General features: G+C 40.1%; 1 protein-coding gene across 3 annotated transcripts in view; it reads left to right on the forward strand.

The window, feature by feature from the left end:
• LOC149161370 (Mitochondrial substrate carrier family protein) overlaps positions 1-18,132 on the forward strand; it is a 308,927-nt gene that overhangs the window by 86,442 nt on the left and 204,353 nt on the right. For all 3 annotated transcript variants that reach the window (XM_089436972.1, XM_089436973.1, XM_089436974.1), the window contains exon 3: positions 11,550-11,645. In XM_089436972.1, the coding sequence (XP_089293098.1) occupies positions 11,550-11,645 (96 nt within the window). The remainder of the gene's footprint in view (positions 1-11,549; positions 11,646-18,132) is intronic.

Below are 18,132 nucleotides of genomic sequence, written 5' to 3' on the forward strand. Positions count from 1 at the left end.
TTACCGTTGTTGCTAGGACAACAGCAAATTAACACTTGATATGTTAGATATGACCATGAAATTTCATAAAAATAAGGAATTTGGTGAGATTTTTCCAGAACTTGTTAGCAAGAGGAGAGGAGAGAGTTTGAGTGGAATCTTTAAGTAGATGGAGCTATTGTTGGTGCTTAGTGGGAATGCAGCTCCTTATGTGTTGAAAGACAATGGATACTCTAATCAAAGAGGACCGAATCCTTCAATCTTGAGGTAGCTGCAATTTCTTAAGGGACTTGCCAAGAAAATGTTTAAAATAGGTACAATCTTACACCTCAAACTTGGAAAGCATGGCAATCAAAATAGAATATGTAATCTTTCATTACAAATGTAAGACATCAAGAAGATAAACAAATAACCAAATTTGCTAATCTACAACTATGGGCAGCAATGCCCCTTTAAAGGCCTATAATAACAAAATTCAAAGCAAATGCATTATAAACAATATTACATTATGTAGAACATTAGAAATCAAGCCACCACACAAGAAAAATGCACCATGGTGGCCTCCAAAGCCTTTCATTTTATTCTGCTACGATAAAACAATTACAATGAGCAACAATATTCTCTTACCTAGTCGTTCCAACTCCCTCAACAATGAAAGAGCGCTGCAATTTATAGATGCCAAAAGGAGGGATGACCTTCATGGGATCCGTGCAAGCTTGGGAGAGAGAGCCACATGTGTGGGAGATGGAATTGCCATATGTTGAGTGGCAGCTGCCACAACTCCCACATAAGACCACTAAACACCCACTAGCATTAACTCGTGCCACACGTGTGAGGGAAGGTGGATCCCTCCTTGGGATTTGTGTCCATTGTTGAAATATGTAACTAGGTTCAGTGTTCATAAATGTATTTGAGTCACAATGAAATCTATTTATCAAAAGAATGAAGAAATATTATTATTATTATTATGACGTATTAAAGCATGGGTTTCATGCTTGGGTCATCATGTTTTAATTCAAAGTCCCCATTGAGGACTTCTAGGATTTATTCTGAGTCATTAGAGTCATTGTCCATTAAAAGAGACCCTTCTTGGCTTTTGAATCATGTAAAAGGAATTGATATTGAGTCGAATATGATATTTGTCCCCTCCACACCAAGTCGACCTCAAGGAGATCAAGTCAGCTTCAAGAAGGACAAGTCAACCTCACTGGAGGTATGGCTGCCATCATTGCAAAATCTTCCTCCAACCTAAAGGATAGCCTATCTATCTCATCATGTGCTGTTGCCTGGTACTACTTCTCCTGCTTGTCCTTCCTTTAAGGACACTGAGTACTGTAGTGGCCAAACTCGCCACACCTGAAGCATTTGAACTTAGATAGGTCCTTCTTCTTCTGCTCCCCTTGCCCCTGACTGGGAAGCTTAGATGCTAGGGCCACATTCTCCTCCTCACTCTTCATGCCCTTGTTGTTGCTGCAATTGAGTGTGCTCTTTAACAGAGCCCGCCGCAATTTCTCCTGCTGTAGATCAAACCACATCCTGTCCCACCTTGGCAAGGTATCTCTGCGCAAGATACTTTGGACAAATACCTTCCAGTCCTCTCAGACACTGTTTGGTGCCAGTCGTACAAGCTCTGTGGGTTGAGGTGCTGACCCAACAACTGATAGTTGATCTCGAACTTCCTGAATCTGAGTGAGAAAGGCATCTATGTTCTCGCCCTTCTGCATTTTGGTGTTCCTCAACTTCCCCTGGAGGTACATCTTATGCTGCTTGGAAGAACTCTGAAATAGCTCAGACAAAGCATCCCGCATCTCCTTGGCCATACCTATCTTTGCCACGTGTGAGACTAGGTGATCTCGGATTCCATCCAATATCAACCTCTTGGCCTTCGCCATTTCCTTCTTGTACTCCTTCTGTTGATCGGGGTCCTGGGGAACTGCGACCACACTCGCTGCATAGGTCTTCAAATCATATTCATCTAGAAAGAATAACATCCTAGCCTTCTAGATGACATAGTTGGAGGCTCCCTCCAATCTGTCTTGGTCCCTGAGCCGAGTTGTGGCCATCTTTGATCTGTCGAAAACTCCCTCTTTTGTGAAAATTCTATCACTGCAACAACTGATTTATTTTTCCTACTTATTCCACAATAAGTTATTTATGAAATTACTTCAATAAACATTAAAATAAATACTGCTGCAGATATCACACCGTAATACAGAAACAAACATACGCACAAGCATTAACACATTGACAAAGATATTTTGGAAAATAGTCCCTGGAAAAATCCAATGTGGGAAAATCAATGCAGCAAGGGAGGATTTTATTATTCAGCGATTCTTCAGTAGAACAGGGTGCCAAACTGGCTTACCCACAGAGAGAAATAATTCTCCAGCACTTCTCCCAATCCCAGCGTCAGCACGGCTGACCTCTGCGTGGCTCTCAAACCCTCTGCGCCAACCCCTGCTTGATTGTGTCAAGCTTGGGCCTCTTTGTGTCATCGATGCAGGCCCAACTATTGACTGCGCAGTCTTCTGCAGCCTCTGTGTTTGCCTCTCTTGTCTCAGTGCTGATCTCCAGTGGCTGATCCCATCTCTCTGCTCTGTACTTGCTACCTCCTGACTGCTCACCAGACCACTGGTTCAATTTCTCAGCTAACCCCGCTCCAGAAATTGAACTGACTGGTCTCCCTCAGTGTGTTCTCCAAGTGACCCTCAAGCCTCCTCTTATACTTTTCTCGTTGACAAATCAACGGCCGAGATTAAGTCCCTAATCAACGGCTAAGATTCGATCTGGCTTTATCCATGACTTTTGGATCATTCTAACATAGTTTTATATTAATTCACATTAATATTTTATTTTCCCTAAGTTTAGACTTAGGGACTTCATTAAAAATATTAATTATTTTAATATCTCCCAAACTGTTTAGAATCTGCCCAAATCCTTTCTGGGTATTGGAGATTTCATGTGCCTTAGCCTCTCCAACAATTTTTGTGGCTAGAGCACATTCGATGCTATCCCAAATCAACACTCCCTCTTAGCGAGGACTGTTCTCTAGTAATACTCCTCACTGAGTGTCACCTTGATCATCCGACATCGGTCCCTGTGCTGATGCTAAGTCTCCTTGCCCAGCATCCTTTGCACTGCTGCATCCTGTACTGCTGCCCATGGCTCTGCTATTGCCACTGCTGCAACTGTATGACAACTCCCTCTGCATCCGTGCTGTTGCTAGTCCTTTCTCCCAACACTGCATCGACACTGCAACTCCCTCTGCATCCTTGTTGTTATCACTCCCATTTCTGCTACTGAAATGGGTTCTTTACCATCCCCATCTTTTCCTTGAAGTAGTCAAACTTTGTCCTTCTAAGGGCCTTGGCAAGGATGTCCACCACCTGTTCTCTTGTTGGAGTGTAGCTCAACTTACAGGTCCTCGTAGGACATAGTCCCTGACAAAGTGACACCGGATATCAATATGCTTTGACCTATCATGAAACACTGGATTCTTAGAGAGCTTGATGCAACTCTGATTATCACACATGATCCTGTTCGCCTCCATATTCCTTTTGAATAGGTTCACAAGCAATTTTCTAAGCCATATGGCCTCACACGAAGCTGTGCTTGCCGCCATATGTTTTGCCTCAAATGAGCTCAGAGCCACAGACTTCTGTTTCCTACTGCACCAGGAGGTCACTCTTGATCCATTGTTGAAACAGCACCCAGAGGTACTTTTCTGATCCACTGAACTTCCTGCCCAATCTGCATCAGTAAATCCACTCAATCTGATATCCTTACTTCTGGTGTACAAGAGTCCATAATTGACTGTTCCTTGTAAATACCTGAGAACATGTTTGGCTGTTGCCCAGTGCGTCCTCTTTAGTTCCACCATGAATTGACTGAGGGTGTTGACAGCGTAGCAAATGTCTGGCCTGGCATTGACCAAATACATCAGGGACCCTATGAGCTGCGTGTATAGGGTGGGATCGACATCCTTGTCTTCTGATGCATCAATCTTCTTCCAGTTGGTGATCATTGGCGTAGCCATAGGTCTACAGTTCTCCATCCCGAATCTTTTCAGGATTTCTGTAGCATACCTCCCTTGCCCAAGGAAGATTTCTCCCTTCTGCTGCCAAACTTCCAACTCTAGGAAGTAGTGCATTCGTCCCAAATCCTTCATATCGAATTCTGTGGCTAGATTCTTCTTGCAGTCCCCAATGAGTCTGAATGATCTCGTCAGATTGAGATCATCCTCATACAATACTAAGATTAGCGGCTCGTTCTTTACAACCAGATAATAGAGGTTCAGATCCGCGTCACTCTTGACAAACCCCATCTTCTGCAAGTAGCCATCTATTTGACCATACCATGCTCTCCATGCCTGTTTCAGCCCATACAAGGCTTTCTTCAATCTGCATACATGAGACTTCTTTTCATGAGTTTCAAAGCCCTCTGGTTGTTCAATGTATACCTCCTCTTCTATTACCCTGTTCAGAAATGCCATTTTGACATCCATCTGATGGATCTCCCATCCCATCTGGGCTGCAAGAGATATCACGATCCTAATAGATGTATACTTGGCTACCGGGGCGAAGGTCTCCTCATAGTCAATCCCTTCTTTTTGAGCATACCCCTTAGCCACAAACCTGGCCTTGTATTTCTCAACACTACCGTTTGCAGCGTATTTGATCTTGTAGATCCATCTTGAACCTACCACTGATCTGTCTTGAGGTCTTGGCACCACCTCCCAGACATCGTTTACCATTATGGAGTTGTATTCCTCTACCATCGCATCTAGCCAAACCTGATGTTGAGCTGCCTCCTTGAAACTGGCAGGCTCTCCATCCTGAGCTACTAATGCTTGATATCTATCTGGTTGTTTTCGCTCCCTCTTATTGTTTCTTGGCGCATCGATGAAGTCCTCTGCATCTCGCAGAATTTGACGAAGTTCCCTGCTAGTTCTTCCTCTGCTAGCAGGTGCTTCTGTTCACTCCTCCTCATCCTGAGAATCTTCCTGTCTTGAGGAAGAATTCTTTACTTCTGTTGGTTGAAGAGGCTTGACCAATGGCTTCTCTTTCGACTGGTCCTCGGAAGGCATCTCGCAAGATCTTCTGAAAGCCATGTCCTCCATGAACTTTACATCTCGTTGTACTACTACCTACCTGCTCCTTGGAAGATAGATTTTGTATGCCTTAGCGTTCTTGCTATATCCCACAAGATATCCATTTTCCACAGTCTGATCCAACTTCTTCTTCTTTTCTTCGAGTATGCAGCAATATGCTAGACTTCCAAATATCCTGAAATGACTGACTTCATGTGTCTTCCCTGTGAAGACTTTCTTTGGAGTAATCTTACCTATTGCCCGATGAAGAGTCCTGTTCTGAACGTAGACTGTGGTGTTGCATGTTTCTGCCCATAGGAATTTTGGCATATCCTGATCATACATCATGGCTCTAGCTGCTTCTACAATAGTCCTGTTCTTTCTTTCTGCTACCCCATTCTGCTCCGGATTATATGGAGCAATCCACTCTCTTTTGATGCCCTCCTTAGCACAAAAATCAGTGAAGTCCTTATCGACATATTCTCCACCATTATCTGAGCGCGAAACTTTTATTTTCTTCCCAGTGAGATTCTCTACCAGAGCCTTGAACTCCTTGAATCTACAGAAAACCTCATGCTTGGTTTTCAGAAAATAAATCCAAGTTTTCCTTGAGTGGTCATCAATGAAGGTAAGGAAATACTTGGCACCACAGAGAGCTTTGACGAACATAGGTCCACAGATATTAGAGTGTATAAATCCTAGTACACTCTTGGCCTTGTGTTTGCTCCTAGGAAATGCTACCTTGGTATATTTTCCTAGAGCACATCCCCTGCATACATCATCTCGTTCCGTACTCAGATTCAAAACTCATGTTACAGTGCTCCTGAGAATTCTCAGAGCTCCATGGTGCAAGTGACCCATTCTTTTGTGCTATAGTTCGTTCAAGTCCTTGTCTCCATCACTGCCTATTAGAGCCATTGGTGATTCTAGTTGCAATCTATACAACCGATTACTTTTGATCCCGATCTGCACTTTCTTTTTCCAGCTCGGGTGTTTGACGTATACCTTCTCCTTGATGAAGTAGACATCATAGCCCTTGCCTTGTAGTTGCGACACAGAAAGTAAGTTCATCCCCAATCCTGGTACATGCAGCACTTTTGTAGCATATAATCGTTCTCCTTTGAAAAACTATGTTACCCTTCCCTACTGAAGTACACATTGCCTTGTTCCCCATGGTGATCTGAAAGTTCATCTTCTCTTCTCGATATTCTGAGAAACACTCCCTGATTCCCGTCATAAGCCACGAAGCTCCACTGCCTATATACCATACTTTTGATGATGCAACACTAGTCATACATGCTACTTCTTCTTCCAGCCTGGAAGCCAACATAGATAAATCAAAATCTCTCTCTTGTGCAATCTTTTGAAAATCTGTGTGAGTCCCCTAACGTGGATGCCTCTGCATCGTGGTCTCGACCCATAAATGATTTTCCCTTTCTGTCTCTGATTACTCGCTCTGATACCATGTGGAAATTCTATCACTGCAACAACTGATTTATTTTTCCTACTTATTCCACAATAAGTTGTTTATGCAATTACTTCAATAAACATTAAAATAAATACTTCTGCATATACCACATCGTAATACAGAAACAAACATATCCACAAGCATTAACACATTGACACAGATATTTTGGACAACAGTCCACGGAAAAACCCAATGTGGGAAAACCGGTGCAGCAAGGGAGGATTTTATTATTCAGCAATTTTCTAGTACAAAATTGCTCCAGAAATTGAACGGACTGGTCTCCCTCAGTGCGTTCTCCAAGTGACCCTCAAGCCTCCTCTTATACTTTTCTCGTTGACAAATCAACAACGGAGATTAAGTCTCTAATCAATGGCTAAGATTAGATCTGGCTTGATCCATGACTCTTGGACCATTTTAACACAATTTTATATTAATTCACATTAATATTTTATTTTCCCTAAGTTTAGACTTGGGGAATTCATTAAAAATATTAATTATTTTAATATCTCCCAAATTGTTTAGAATCTGCCCAAGCCCTTCCTGGGTATTGGAGATCTCATGTGCCTTAGCCTTTCCACCAATTTTTGTGGCTAGAGCACATCCGATGCTACCCCAAATCAACATCTTTCCCTCCACTTGGCTGCTGGATCTACTATACATGCTCCCTTCTGGAGTGAGAAAATCTGCACTCAGCTGCTGCTAATATGCTGCAGAAAAACCGAACTTCTGAGACTCGAAGTTCCCTAAGAGAAATTTTCCCTTTGCTGTGTGTGCTTGTCTCTTTTGCCCGATGCTGATTCTGCTGCAAAACCCTCTGTGTCCAACTAGAAATCTACTCGGCGAAAATTTGAGCTGCTGCTTCTCCCTATGACTATTGGATTCATTATCCCGGGCAAATCAAATTTTTTGCAATCCTGTAACTGAAAATCGACTCTCTTGCCCAACAATTCGAACTGCCCAACTGTGTATTGCGCAACCTCTGAGAATTTTGGCATGTTGCTCCCTCTGAACAATGAAATTCTCTCCTTCGCTTCCAAACTTCTCGACTGATCACTTATTCTTTGATACTATGTGAAAATTTCGCGCTACGAAATTATTCTGCATCTCATAAAATTTTGCTATGAAATATTATTGCAACAACTAGAATTAATTCTTCTAACTGCAATTAAATTATGCAGTGTATTGCTTACGACGACAACAAATTAATCACTACTGCAAACTTCACAAAAAAACTTCGGAAAATAACAGTGCTAGAAACTGAGAAATCTAGCACACACAAATAAAAATTTAACACAATTATTTTTTGGACAAATGTCACTGGAAAAATCCAACTTGGGAAAACTGGTGCAACAACTGAGGGTTTTATCATTATGTAACCGTGAGAAATTTTGAGTACAATAATCTGGATGCAGATATCTAGCTATCCTGCAGAGAAAATACTCGCAAAAATATCTAGAGGGACATTACCCTCTCTATGGGCAAATTCGGCATTAGACTGCATTTGAAAAGCAAGCCGTCCAATTGGGTTTGCGCAGGCCCTGCGTCAGGCTGAAGCTGCCTACCCAATGCTGCACGAAGCGGGGACGAAACGGGGACGTTTTTTGGAAGCGGGGACGCGAAAGCATCATTTTCCAAAAATCTAGGAAGCGAAGCGTCTACTAAATATATATAATTTTTTTTTAATATTTTTTTTGCATTTATATTAAAAAAAAGTCCAAAATACCAAATTAGTTGTATAAGACATGAAAACATGCATATTTTTACATAAATCAAGATAGATATGGCATCCATTGTACATCAATGATTAATTATTCCAGCGTCAACCATCTACAATCTAGATTCCTCTTCTCTTGTCTAGCCTTTGCCTCTACTTCAATTCTATAGGGATTTAAGTCAACATTGCCTAATTTTGATCAAACAGCTTAATCCAAACCTTATAATATGGTAGAGAAAGCTTAACATCCCTGATGAATGATTTTGACTTGAGTGAAGGGTACATAATTGCTAAGGTCATGGCAAAGGAGTTCAACAATGAATAACACCAACATTGGGGTACATATAGGGCTTGTTGCTCTTGATTAAATGCCAATCACGTGCCCTCATACATGATATAATCCAATGAAACACCACAATCCCATTGATCTTGAAAACTGTTAAGTCTGCTGAATTTTGAATGGGATATGAAATTCTATTTTCTCCATATGAAGTCTGATGAGGTTGGAACCATTCTCAAACATCAGTCATTTCATGGTAATGTTAAAAATTTAAGTAAAAGGATGTCTCCTTTATCTTTCATTTCCATCCTTTTACTTTAAGAATTTAACATTACCATTAGGGAGCATCAAGGGGTACCTTGGGAGTATTCGGAAAGTGTAGTTCCTCACAAAACAGTTCGAAATTTCCAAAAACAAAAAAAACAAAAAAAATCCCTGCGGAATCGTCCACCTTCTCTCAGATCCGCTTGCGATCCGCGGTGGATACATGCCCGAACCTCCACAGATCCGCACCCGATCCTTTCCGGATCCGCGGATGGGGAAGTAGGAGTCATGGATTGGGCAGTAGGAGTTGCGAATCGGACAGTAGGAGTCGCGGATCGGGCAGTAGGAGTCACAGATCGGGCACCCACGAATCCAAATTTGCAGGAATCGCCAAAAAAAGGAGGAACCGCGGATCCGATTTTCTGATCCGCGGTTTCGTCGAAGGATCGATGGTGGATTTGTACGGGACGCAGATCTGCCTTTGGATCCTTGGGGGGCGATGGTTCCTGCAACACTGTGCCTACCACACGTGTTGCCCGAATTGATTGCTAATCAAGCTGTCCTGCTTGCTGTTGACTGGGAAAACATTTCTCCGACACATTGGAAGCTCTTCTTGGCCTCTGGAATTGAAAACGTCTTCCTTCATAGCAAATCAAACTGCCTTCTTCAGGTTCTGCACTGCCTCCTAGAGAAATCTTGGCCTCTTTGCAAATGCACTTGCTGGATCTAGAAAACTTCCTCCAACCTCATTGCCCCTGCCCCTCATTGTCTTTGCCCCTCACTATCTTTGCTTTGATCTCTGGCTCCCCGACAATTGCTGCTGCTCTCTAGAAATTGAACTGCCAAGGAAATCGAACTTCTCAAGTGTCTCTGGTGTGTTTCTCCAAGTGCCCATTGATTTCTTCTTATAATCCTCTGTTGGAGTACCAATGACCAAAATTAGATCTTAAGCAAGGGCTCAGATTAATTTTTTGTCAATTCTCACCTTGACTTAATTAATTATGATTAATTAACCAATTTTCTCTAAGTTTAAACTTAGGAAACATTAAAAATAGGTTAATAATCTAATTAAGTCAACTCTAGCTGGAATTTCTAGAAACGATTTTTGGGTTCTGGAGATCTCATGTATTCTAGCCTCTCCACGAAGTTTCGTGACTAGAACACTTCCGATGCTACAAAAACTAACATGCAATTGGTTCAACTTCCACACTCAATCTGTGTTCAAGTCCTAGCTTCAGACCTGTAGTTAAACCCAGTCAAAGTGCCCAAAACAGTTCGGTCAACCCTGCAATAGATTTGGTCAAAATCTCCAGCCAAGAGCTTGGTCAAAGCAATAGAAGATAGCCAAATCAAAACAAAGTCAATGCTGGTCAAAACAGTCCCAAAACAGAAAGTCAACACAGGTAAAACAGATCTCCTCCTCCTTCGCATGTGTGAAGTATCTTCTGCAAGTTGTACGAACTATGTTTGATGTGATGGATGATCCAAATGAGCTCCAACATAAGGTCTATTTATATGTGTCCTCGAAGGTCAATTTCGCTTGTGAGGCTGACTTGACTTTTTGAGTTTGACTTGGTCAAGGGTCAAAAATCAAATTTTCTCCAATTTTAAAGGTTATATTCGGACCATAGCTGCCTTTTTTCAACAAAAAACACTTGACCTTAGTCATGTCTTCCTCTAACAAGTACTATGATGGAAAAGAGACACTCTTGCACCTCAGGTTCTGCAGTACAAACTTAATGTCAACAACCCTTGCATATAGTCGAAAAATAGTTAATACAAGTGAAGTTACTACAACAAGATAGGGGTTTTTCTGCTCAAGTTAGATTTCTATTAAGGTCAGCAATAAATGAGAAGATTCATCATCGTAATGCAACAACCTAGAAAGAGCTTTATCTCCTTTATGATGAGAAAAGAGCAAAGTAATGTGCAATAAATGGTTTTGCACAAGAGAGAGGATGAATGGTGATAAAATGAGGACAAAAGGGGTTTTATGATAAAATTTGTACCTGTTTCTGCTTGAAGAATATGAATTTATGACAAAATTGTCTTGATTGTCATCACCAAATTTTAATGGCAAACATTATGAATTTTCTGACATTGGTGAATTATTTCCGAGTTTCATTGTTGCTGATGTTGAATATGAAACATGAACTAGTTGACTAAGGCTACACATTAAATTGAGGGGAATGATGCAAAGTCATGGGCTATAGCATTTTCTTTTGTTTGTTTGTTTGATTTGTTCGCAGATTAGTACCTATACCATGCACAAGATAATCACATTACATTGCTTTGTTTTTAGGACATTAAGACATAAAAGAGGATGTAACAACTATGTCACCTCTTTCTTGTAAAACATATCTCACCTAATAATGCAACAATTTTTGCACATGAGAGGTCAACATCGATTGTTGCTTTGGTGAAATAACAGCCATGAACATAGGTACTCCTATGACCAAATATTAATTGCAAATGAATACAAGCATTAATAATTAGAGTTTTTGATTTGATAGATTCCTCTGATACACTAGCGTGCAACTTAGGTTATGGGGACTTTGATTTGAACTAAGTCATCTGCTATATTATCTATCCTGCTTGTACTTGTTGACATGTATATTCTCCTACATAGATACTTGTTGTACATCTAAAAAGATAATTTAGTCCAAAATGTAGTGAATTTACCTTTCAAGGATCATGTGCTTCATGTTTTTGTTTATCATGATTATTAATTTGTCTTGCATTGTGTATGATCTAGGACTATATAGTGGACTTGGGTGGATGACCCTTGGGAAAGCTTCTGCCTTGGGAGTGCGCTTTGGAACATATGAGCTTTTGACAGCTTTCTACAAAGGTATGTTTTATGTTTCTGACAGTTGACTTAATAAAAAATTATCGAAATTGTCCTTAGAGAATTGTTTTTCTAGGTGGTCTTTTTTGTTGTGATAGGACTTTATATATTGTTGATGCTAATTTTTTATCCCCAAGGAAAAAAAAATATTGTAGTTTTATTTCTGATAGAGAACAAAATTACAAGCATAGATGCCCAGGGCATTCCTCTGGCTGAGATAAGATATATAAGACAAAGTAATTTTATTAATGTCTGAGAGATGACCACAAAAGTAGGTCAATGGGACTGAAGAGTACAACCAATGTGAATACAATGTCTGAGTGGCAGCACAACTCCTTGAAAATTGCGAAATTAATACAAAGAAGGAAGCCTACAGTGACCAAGGTACGATGATACAAAATAGTGAGTGAGATTGTCGAAGACTGGAAAGGTGGATAACCCAACCCAGGAACCTGTCGAGAGAGATTGGGAGAGGAAGATTGAATGATGGGGCCGATGATGTCAAGGTCCCCAGAGATTGCTGGTCTAGGGCAAGGGGGATAGATTGGGCAAGGGTCATCAGAGTTTTCTGGCACCATTGAGGAGTCTGGTTGGATGATCTGGTGGGGAGGCTGTATGGGAAAGGGATACTCCTAACATCTCAGGTCAGAAGAAGGAAATGCCAAATGGCTCTCTAGTACCTCGTTTGGATTTGGGAGGTAGTCTGACAGGTGGGGCATGTTCTAGTTGGGATCAGTCTGGAGCTGATGTTTCTATTGCTCTGAGGATGTGTGGACTGATGTATGGAGTCTGGACCAACATCTCCAAATTGGCTCCAATAATATAAGGTGGACTCACCATAGTTGTCTAAAACGCCAAAAAAACATGGTTATCTCCACAAGAACAGGCAACCAAAAACAGGGTTCTCTATACAAAATTCCTTCTTATAAGAGATCATTGAAGTGTTTCAAGGACTAAATCAGAAAAAGGGATCAGCAAAGCATCAAAATAAAGGTCATTGTAACAGCAGCTAAAAACAGAAATTGTAAACCCTATACAGAGTATATGTATCTCATAAAAAGCCAGTGAGATGTTATGCTAGATGGAGCCAGGATTCGTGAAAAAATTCAGAGGAGGCCTCCTCAGTTTTTTCTTGTACTTTCCATGAGCCTTGGTCTATTTCCAATCCAATTTTGAAGAAGCAATCTGTTTCTTTGTTTCTTTCACTGTAAACATGATCAAAGGTGAGAAGTGAAATCCATAGGACAGTTTTTAATATTTTGAAAATGATGCATGAGAGCATAATTTTATAGAGTGTAATTCCCATTCATCCAATTTATGATTAGTTTAGAGTGTCCATATATATGCAGCAGAGTTATTCCTCTTTCCCTGGCTAGCTGTATGGTAAGTTTACGGGCCATGAGTTCGCCGAAGCTATTGGTGGCTGTACCAAGTCTTGCTGAGGAGGAGTGGGATTGATTTCTTTATTGGTGAATAATCCCACGGTCCCACCACCTACTCCTATTAGGAAGAGACTTTGTTAGTATATCAACTACCTGATCATTAGTCGGGACATACTGTAGCTTCACGATCCCATCCTGCACCAAGTTCCTAATTTAGTGGAACTTATTGTTGATATGCTTCGTCCTAGCATGAAACACGAGATCTTCAAACATCTTGATACAACTTTGATTGTCACAGTTGATCACAATAGGACTTAGAGTCTTCTCGAACAAATTTGTCAGAAGCTTCCTCAACCATACAACCTTCTTTCTTACTTCACATGCTGCCACATACTCAGCTTCAACACTTCTCAAAGCAATGAGATCTTGCTTTATGCTAATCCATGAGATCATGGCAGATCCCAAACTAAAGCATCCACCTGTAGTACTTGTTCCATCAGTCTCACTGCCACCCCGATCAGAATCTGTGAAGCCACTAAGCTTGACTTCCTTGCTATTGTACTTTAGGCAGTGATGTATAGTGCCACGAAGATATCTCAATATATGCTTGGCAGCTATCCAGTGATCATGACGAGGCTCCAACTAAAACTGACTAAGAATGTTCACAGCAAAACATATATCCGGCCTAGTATTTACCAGATACATCAGAGAACCCACCAACTTACGATAGGAGGTAGGATCTACGAGACTTGAGTTAGAGCTCCTCAACTTCTTGAGATTGGTGATCATAGGAGTAGTCATGGGCTTGGAATCCATCATCCCAAATTTCTGCAACAACTTGATGATATACTTTCCTTGCCCCAGATATATCTCCCCAGGTTTCTGCCATACTTCTAGACCTAGGTAATAGTGCATCAATCCCAGATCCTTCATCTCAAACTCGGCTGCCAACATCTTCTTGCATTCTTGTATCCTTCGCTCCACACCTGTAATGAATAGATCATCCACATATAGTAGAATAATGACTGACTCATTATCCACAACCTTGATGTAGAGATTTGGATCAACAATACTTTTCACGAACCCAATTCTTAGAAGGTATGCATCCATTCTTGCATACCATGCCCTAGGAGCTTGCTTCAAACCATATAGGGCCTTCTTGAGTCTATAGACATGAGTGTCTTTGCTATTTACATCAAAGCCTTCAGATTGTTCAATATATACTTCCTCATCGATGGTCCCATTTAGAAATGCTATCTTTACATCCATTTGATGGATATTCCATTCCATTGTAACAGCCAATGAAACTAAAGATCTAATGGTAGTATGCCTGGTGGTGGGTGCAAAGGTTTCTTCATAATCTATGCCTTTCTTTTGAGAGAAACCCCTTGCAACAAATCTAGCTTTGTATTTGTCTATACTTCCATCTATTGATTTTGGGTAGTATCGGATGTGCTCTAGACATGAAATTTGGTGGAGAGGCTAAGGCACATGAGAATGTAACTTTTACTTTAAGAATTTAACATTACCATGAATTGCATATCAACACTAAGGCCATAGGCTTGAACATTAGGCTGCCCCATTCAACAAAATTTTGTTTCCTATCTTCAATAGCTCCTTGTATCACTCTTGAATTGGTATGAAGCGAAAATAAAAAAAGGCGAAAAAGCCCAAAAAAGTCATTTTATTGCTGAAACGTGGTCGTATGACCTGGAAACGCATTTCAGTCCGTATTGGGCCATGTTTCAGCCTCGTGAAATGTGCCAATACGACCTGTAACATGCGTTTCAGTGTTTCCGTATCGTTTTTGGTTAGAAACGCCCTCTGACCCAACATTTCCTGCAACATAGCTCGATATAGAGGGTGGTAGCTGAAGCTCCCCTATGATTCTTCTTATTTAGATTCGAGAATGATTCAACATATAGAGTTGAGCAGAGATGAAGCATGATTTGATGACAAACAATGATTACATGATGTAGTTGGAATTTCTCCCGAGCTGAGAGGGAGTGTTAATTTGGCAGCTTAGTGACAAATTCCAATCATTGGACTAGATTCCTCGTTCTGAGAGGACCAAAATTGATGTTTGGAGCACTGGATTTGGATAAGAGAAAGTGTATTTTTGAAGGGAAGCCCACAATGTCACATTTGATCAAGTCGGTCTAGAGGACAAATTGCCCCTCCTCCAATGCCTCTAAATACAAGTCAAGGAGGCTCATTTGTGACATCATCATCACATCATCTCATCTCCTCTTCTTGGGTTCGATCGTGTGAAAATTGCAGATAAAACAAATTAACAATGTACAGAAAACAAATTAATTCAACAAGAAAATCCTGCAAGAAAATTATATATGAGTAGACCAGTGCCAATATACTTGAAGAACTAACATGCTCAAAGTGAAATCACAATACTTGCATGTAAAATATGTCTTTCAAGATGCAGTAAATTGCTAGAATGGGAAAGCTGCCAAATAAATGTTAGTACAAGAGATATCGAAATGTGAGCAATTAGATACGACTTGCAGAAAGGAAAACTCATAGTTTGAAAGCAATGCTGAAAGGAAGTATGGTAACATCAAATAGCCATGAGCAAATATAATGGTATTGCAAGTGAGATAGAAAAGCCCACAAAGCAAAATGATGCCAAATGAGATGATTCCATGTTAGACTACGTGAGATGTAAGTTATCTTGGTTAATTTTAAATGATTTATGGTAAGAAATTTCGCTTGTCAAATTTTTACAAGGTAAAGATTGGTGTGAGTTGCAAGGAAGATGGGCTGAGGAGGCACTAGTCCTTCATTAAGGATACCCTTCCCAGGTCCTTGCAATCCATATGCCTTCGTTCCTACAAGGGCTCGGCCACAAGAGAATTGTTAGGTCACACATTTTAACCTTACTCCACACCAATTGAAACAAAATCAGAAAATTTTTGTCCTAAGATATCTATTCAACTAAGCTTATGCTTGCAGGTAGTTTTTTTAGAAATGCAAGCCTAATTTAGGATGCAAGTGAAATGCCTAAGTGCTAATGCAATGCTTTCAAGATATGTATTGATAACAGTGTGCTTCCAAAACTTTGAAATGACGCTCAATAGAACATGTACCAACGAACTCAAGTGAAATAATGGAGCGAAGATTAGCTCAATGTTCTAAAATACCAACTCACAAGTCTTGAAATAAAAATGATGTATTATGATAATTATCTAACTGAAAATTTTCATGAGATCATAAGCTAACGAGTTGCTTGTAAAGGGAATGAGCTATGAAACAATGTGCACAATTAGATCGCCCAAGCTAAGTTGCAAATAAATGGACTTGTAAAGAGTTGCTCCAAAGGAGTGCTTAAAGTGAGAATACAAAGTTTGCAAATAAACCAAGTTGAGCATGGAACTTCAAAACAAGTATATAAAATTTCAACTAGATGACTTGAAATAAAAACTAATGATTAGCATGAAAACATGAAAGTATTTAGCTTGCCTAATGAAATGAAGAAAGCATTAACACATTTAAACTAACTTTAAACAAAAGAGAAAAGAAAAGCTAATAAAAACTACACAAGAAGCCTTTTCCCAAAAGAGGAGATGGATGCCAAGGGGATAGCTCCCCAAGCTCCAAGAAAAATGTCACCTTTTTTATTATTATGATCTTACAAGCTAAGAGCCTCTTTTATAGTTGGGAAAGGCTCAAATGCTTTAGGAAGGCTTATACAAATAATATCAAATCTTTGGAATGGGATGATCCTTCCCTTAAGCAAGATAGGGATGTTATTTTACAATGGTTTTGGCAATGAAGCACAAATGAACATTTCCATACAATAGTGAAACTTTCCAATAGGATTTATGCCTAAAATGATCAACCACTTTTGATAATGAAGTGTGCCCAACAAGACACAAATGAACATTTCCATACAATAGTGAAACTTTCCAATCGGATTTATGCCCAAAATGATCAACCACTTTTGATAATGAAGTGTGCCCAACAAGAGAGGTATAGGGCCCTGTTTTGGCCACTGTTATGACTGCAGAGAGGGAAGCATGTTTTTACTCTTTCAACAGAGATGTGTGGCAGCTCATCATGCAAGTAAACAAGAGGAAACTCCTCCAAAAAGTCCACGACCAATAAATTTAATGGGGATCCTTCAATAGCTCACGGCCTAGCAGAGAAAGGAGGCCTCCACAGGCTGGTTATGTCTGCAAAATTTTCGTGGATATGTAGCAGCTTTGGAACCCCAGATCCCTGCAAAGGTTGGAAATGAAATAAATCTTCTAAAGGCTGTCAAAATCTCTGCAAGACAAGCCCAAAGGTTAATTGAAAAACACCAAAATGAGAGATCAATATCTACAAATAATCTACAAAGCTAGACCAAGGAATAAGAGCAAGGCTCCCCTCCTTGCCTAACCTACCACATGCTCTTATTAGCTAATATAATCAATGTAAGCACAACATTTAAAAGAAATGATTTAAATGGAATAGACTTGACCACAAGCCCAAGCCAAAGAGACCCTGCAAACACAAATCAAATGATAAAACTTTGGGATATCACAATGTGGGTTCTTCCATGTTCATGCTCAAGAGTGGGTTGATTCCTCCAAGAATGTCCCCTCACGCTTGAGACTTGATCCAATTTTTTTTCTACAAAACTTCAAATAGAATCATTAGATCCACATGGGTTAGAAAAATATAATGAGAAGGAAATCTTAGAGATTTATATGAAAATCTACTAAAACATTCCTTATCTAGAATAAATCTCTAAAACCAAATGCTAGTGCAAGATAGCTCTACACTAACAAATCTTTAGCAAGCATATGGAAATAATAAACACAACATTACCAATAGAAAATGAAGCTCATGATCAAGAATTATACCACATCCATAGAAGAATAACACCTCATAGTGGAACCCCCAAGTCTTTTATTGTATCAAAGTGTAAGTGTACAAATCACGATAGTCTCCCCAAGCACAAGAGCTCGTTTTGTCATGGGAGAATAGGAGCCAATGGCTCATTTAAATAGGAGAATGGGAGAAAATCCCAATGTAAACCCCAATTCCAAGTGGAGAAATGGAAAACACCTCAAGGAAATTCAAATTTGCTGATTGGAGCTCCAAATGCC

This window comes from Pinus tabuliformis, chromosome 5_2 (assembly GCF_031772625.1).
Source record: "Pinus tabuliformis cultivar Carrire ecotype Pingquan chromosome 5_2, CPIR1, whole genome shotgun sequence".
Classification (NCBI taxonomy): domain Eukaryota; kingdom Viridiplantae; phylum Streptophyta; class Pinopsida; order Pinales; family Pinaceae; genus Pinus; species Pinus tabuliformis.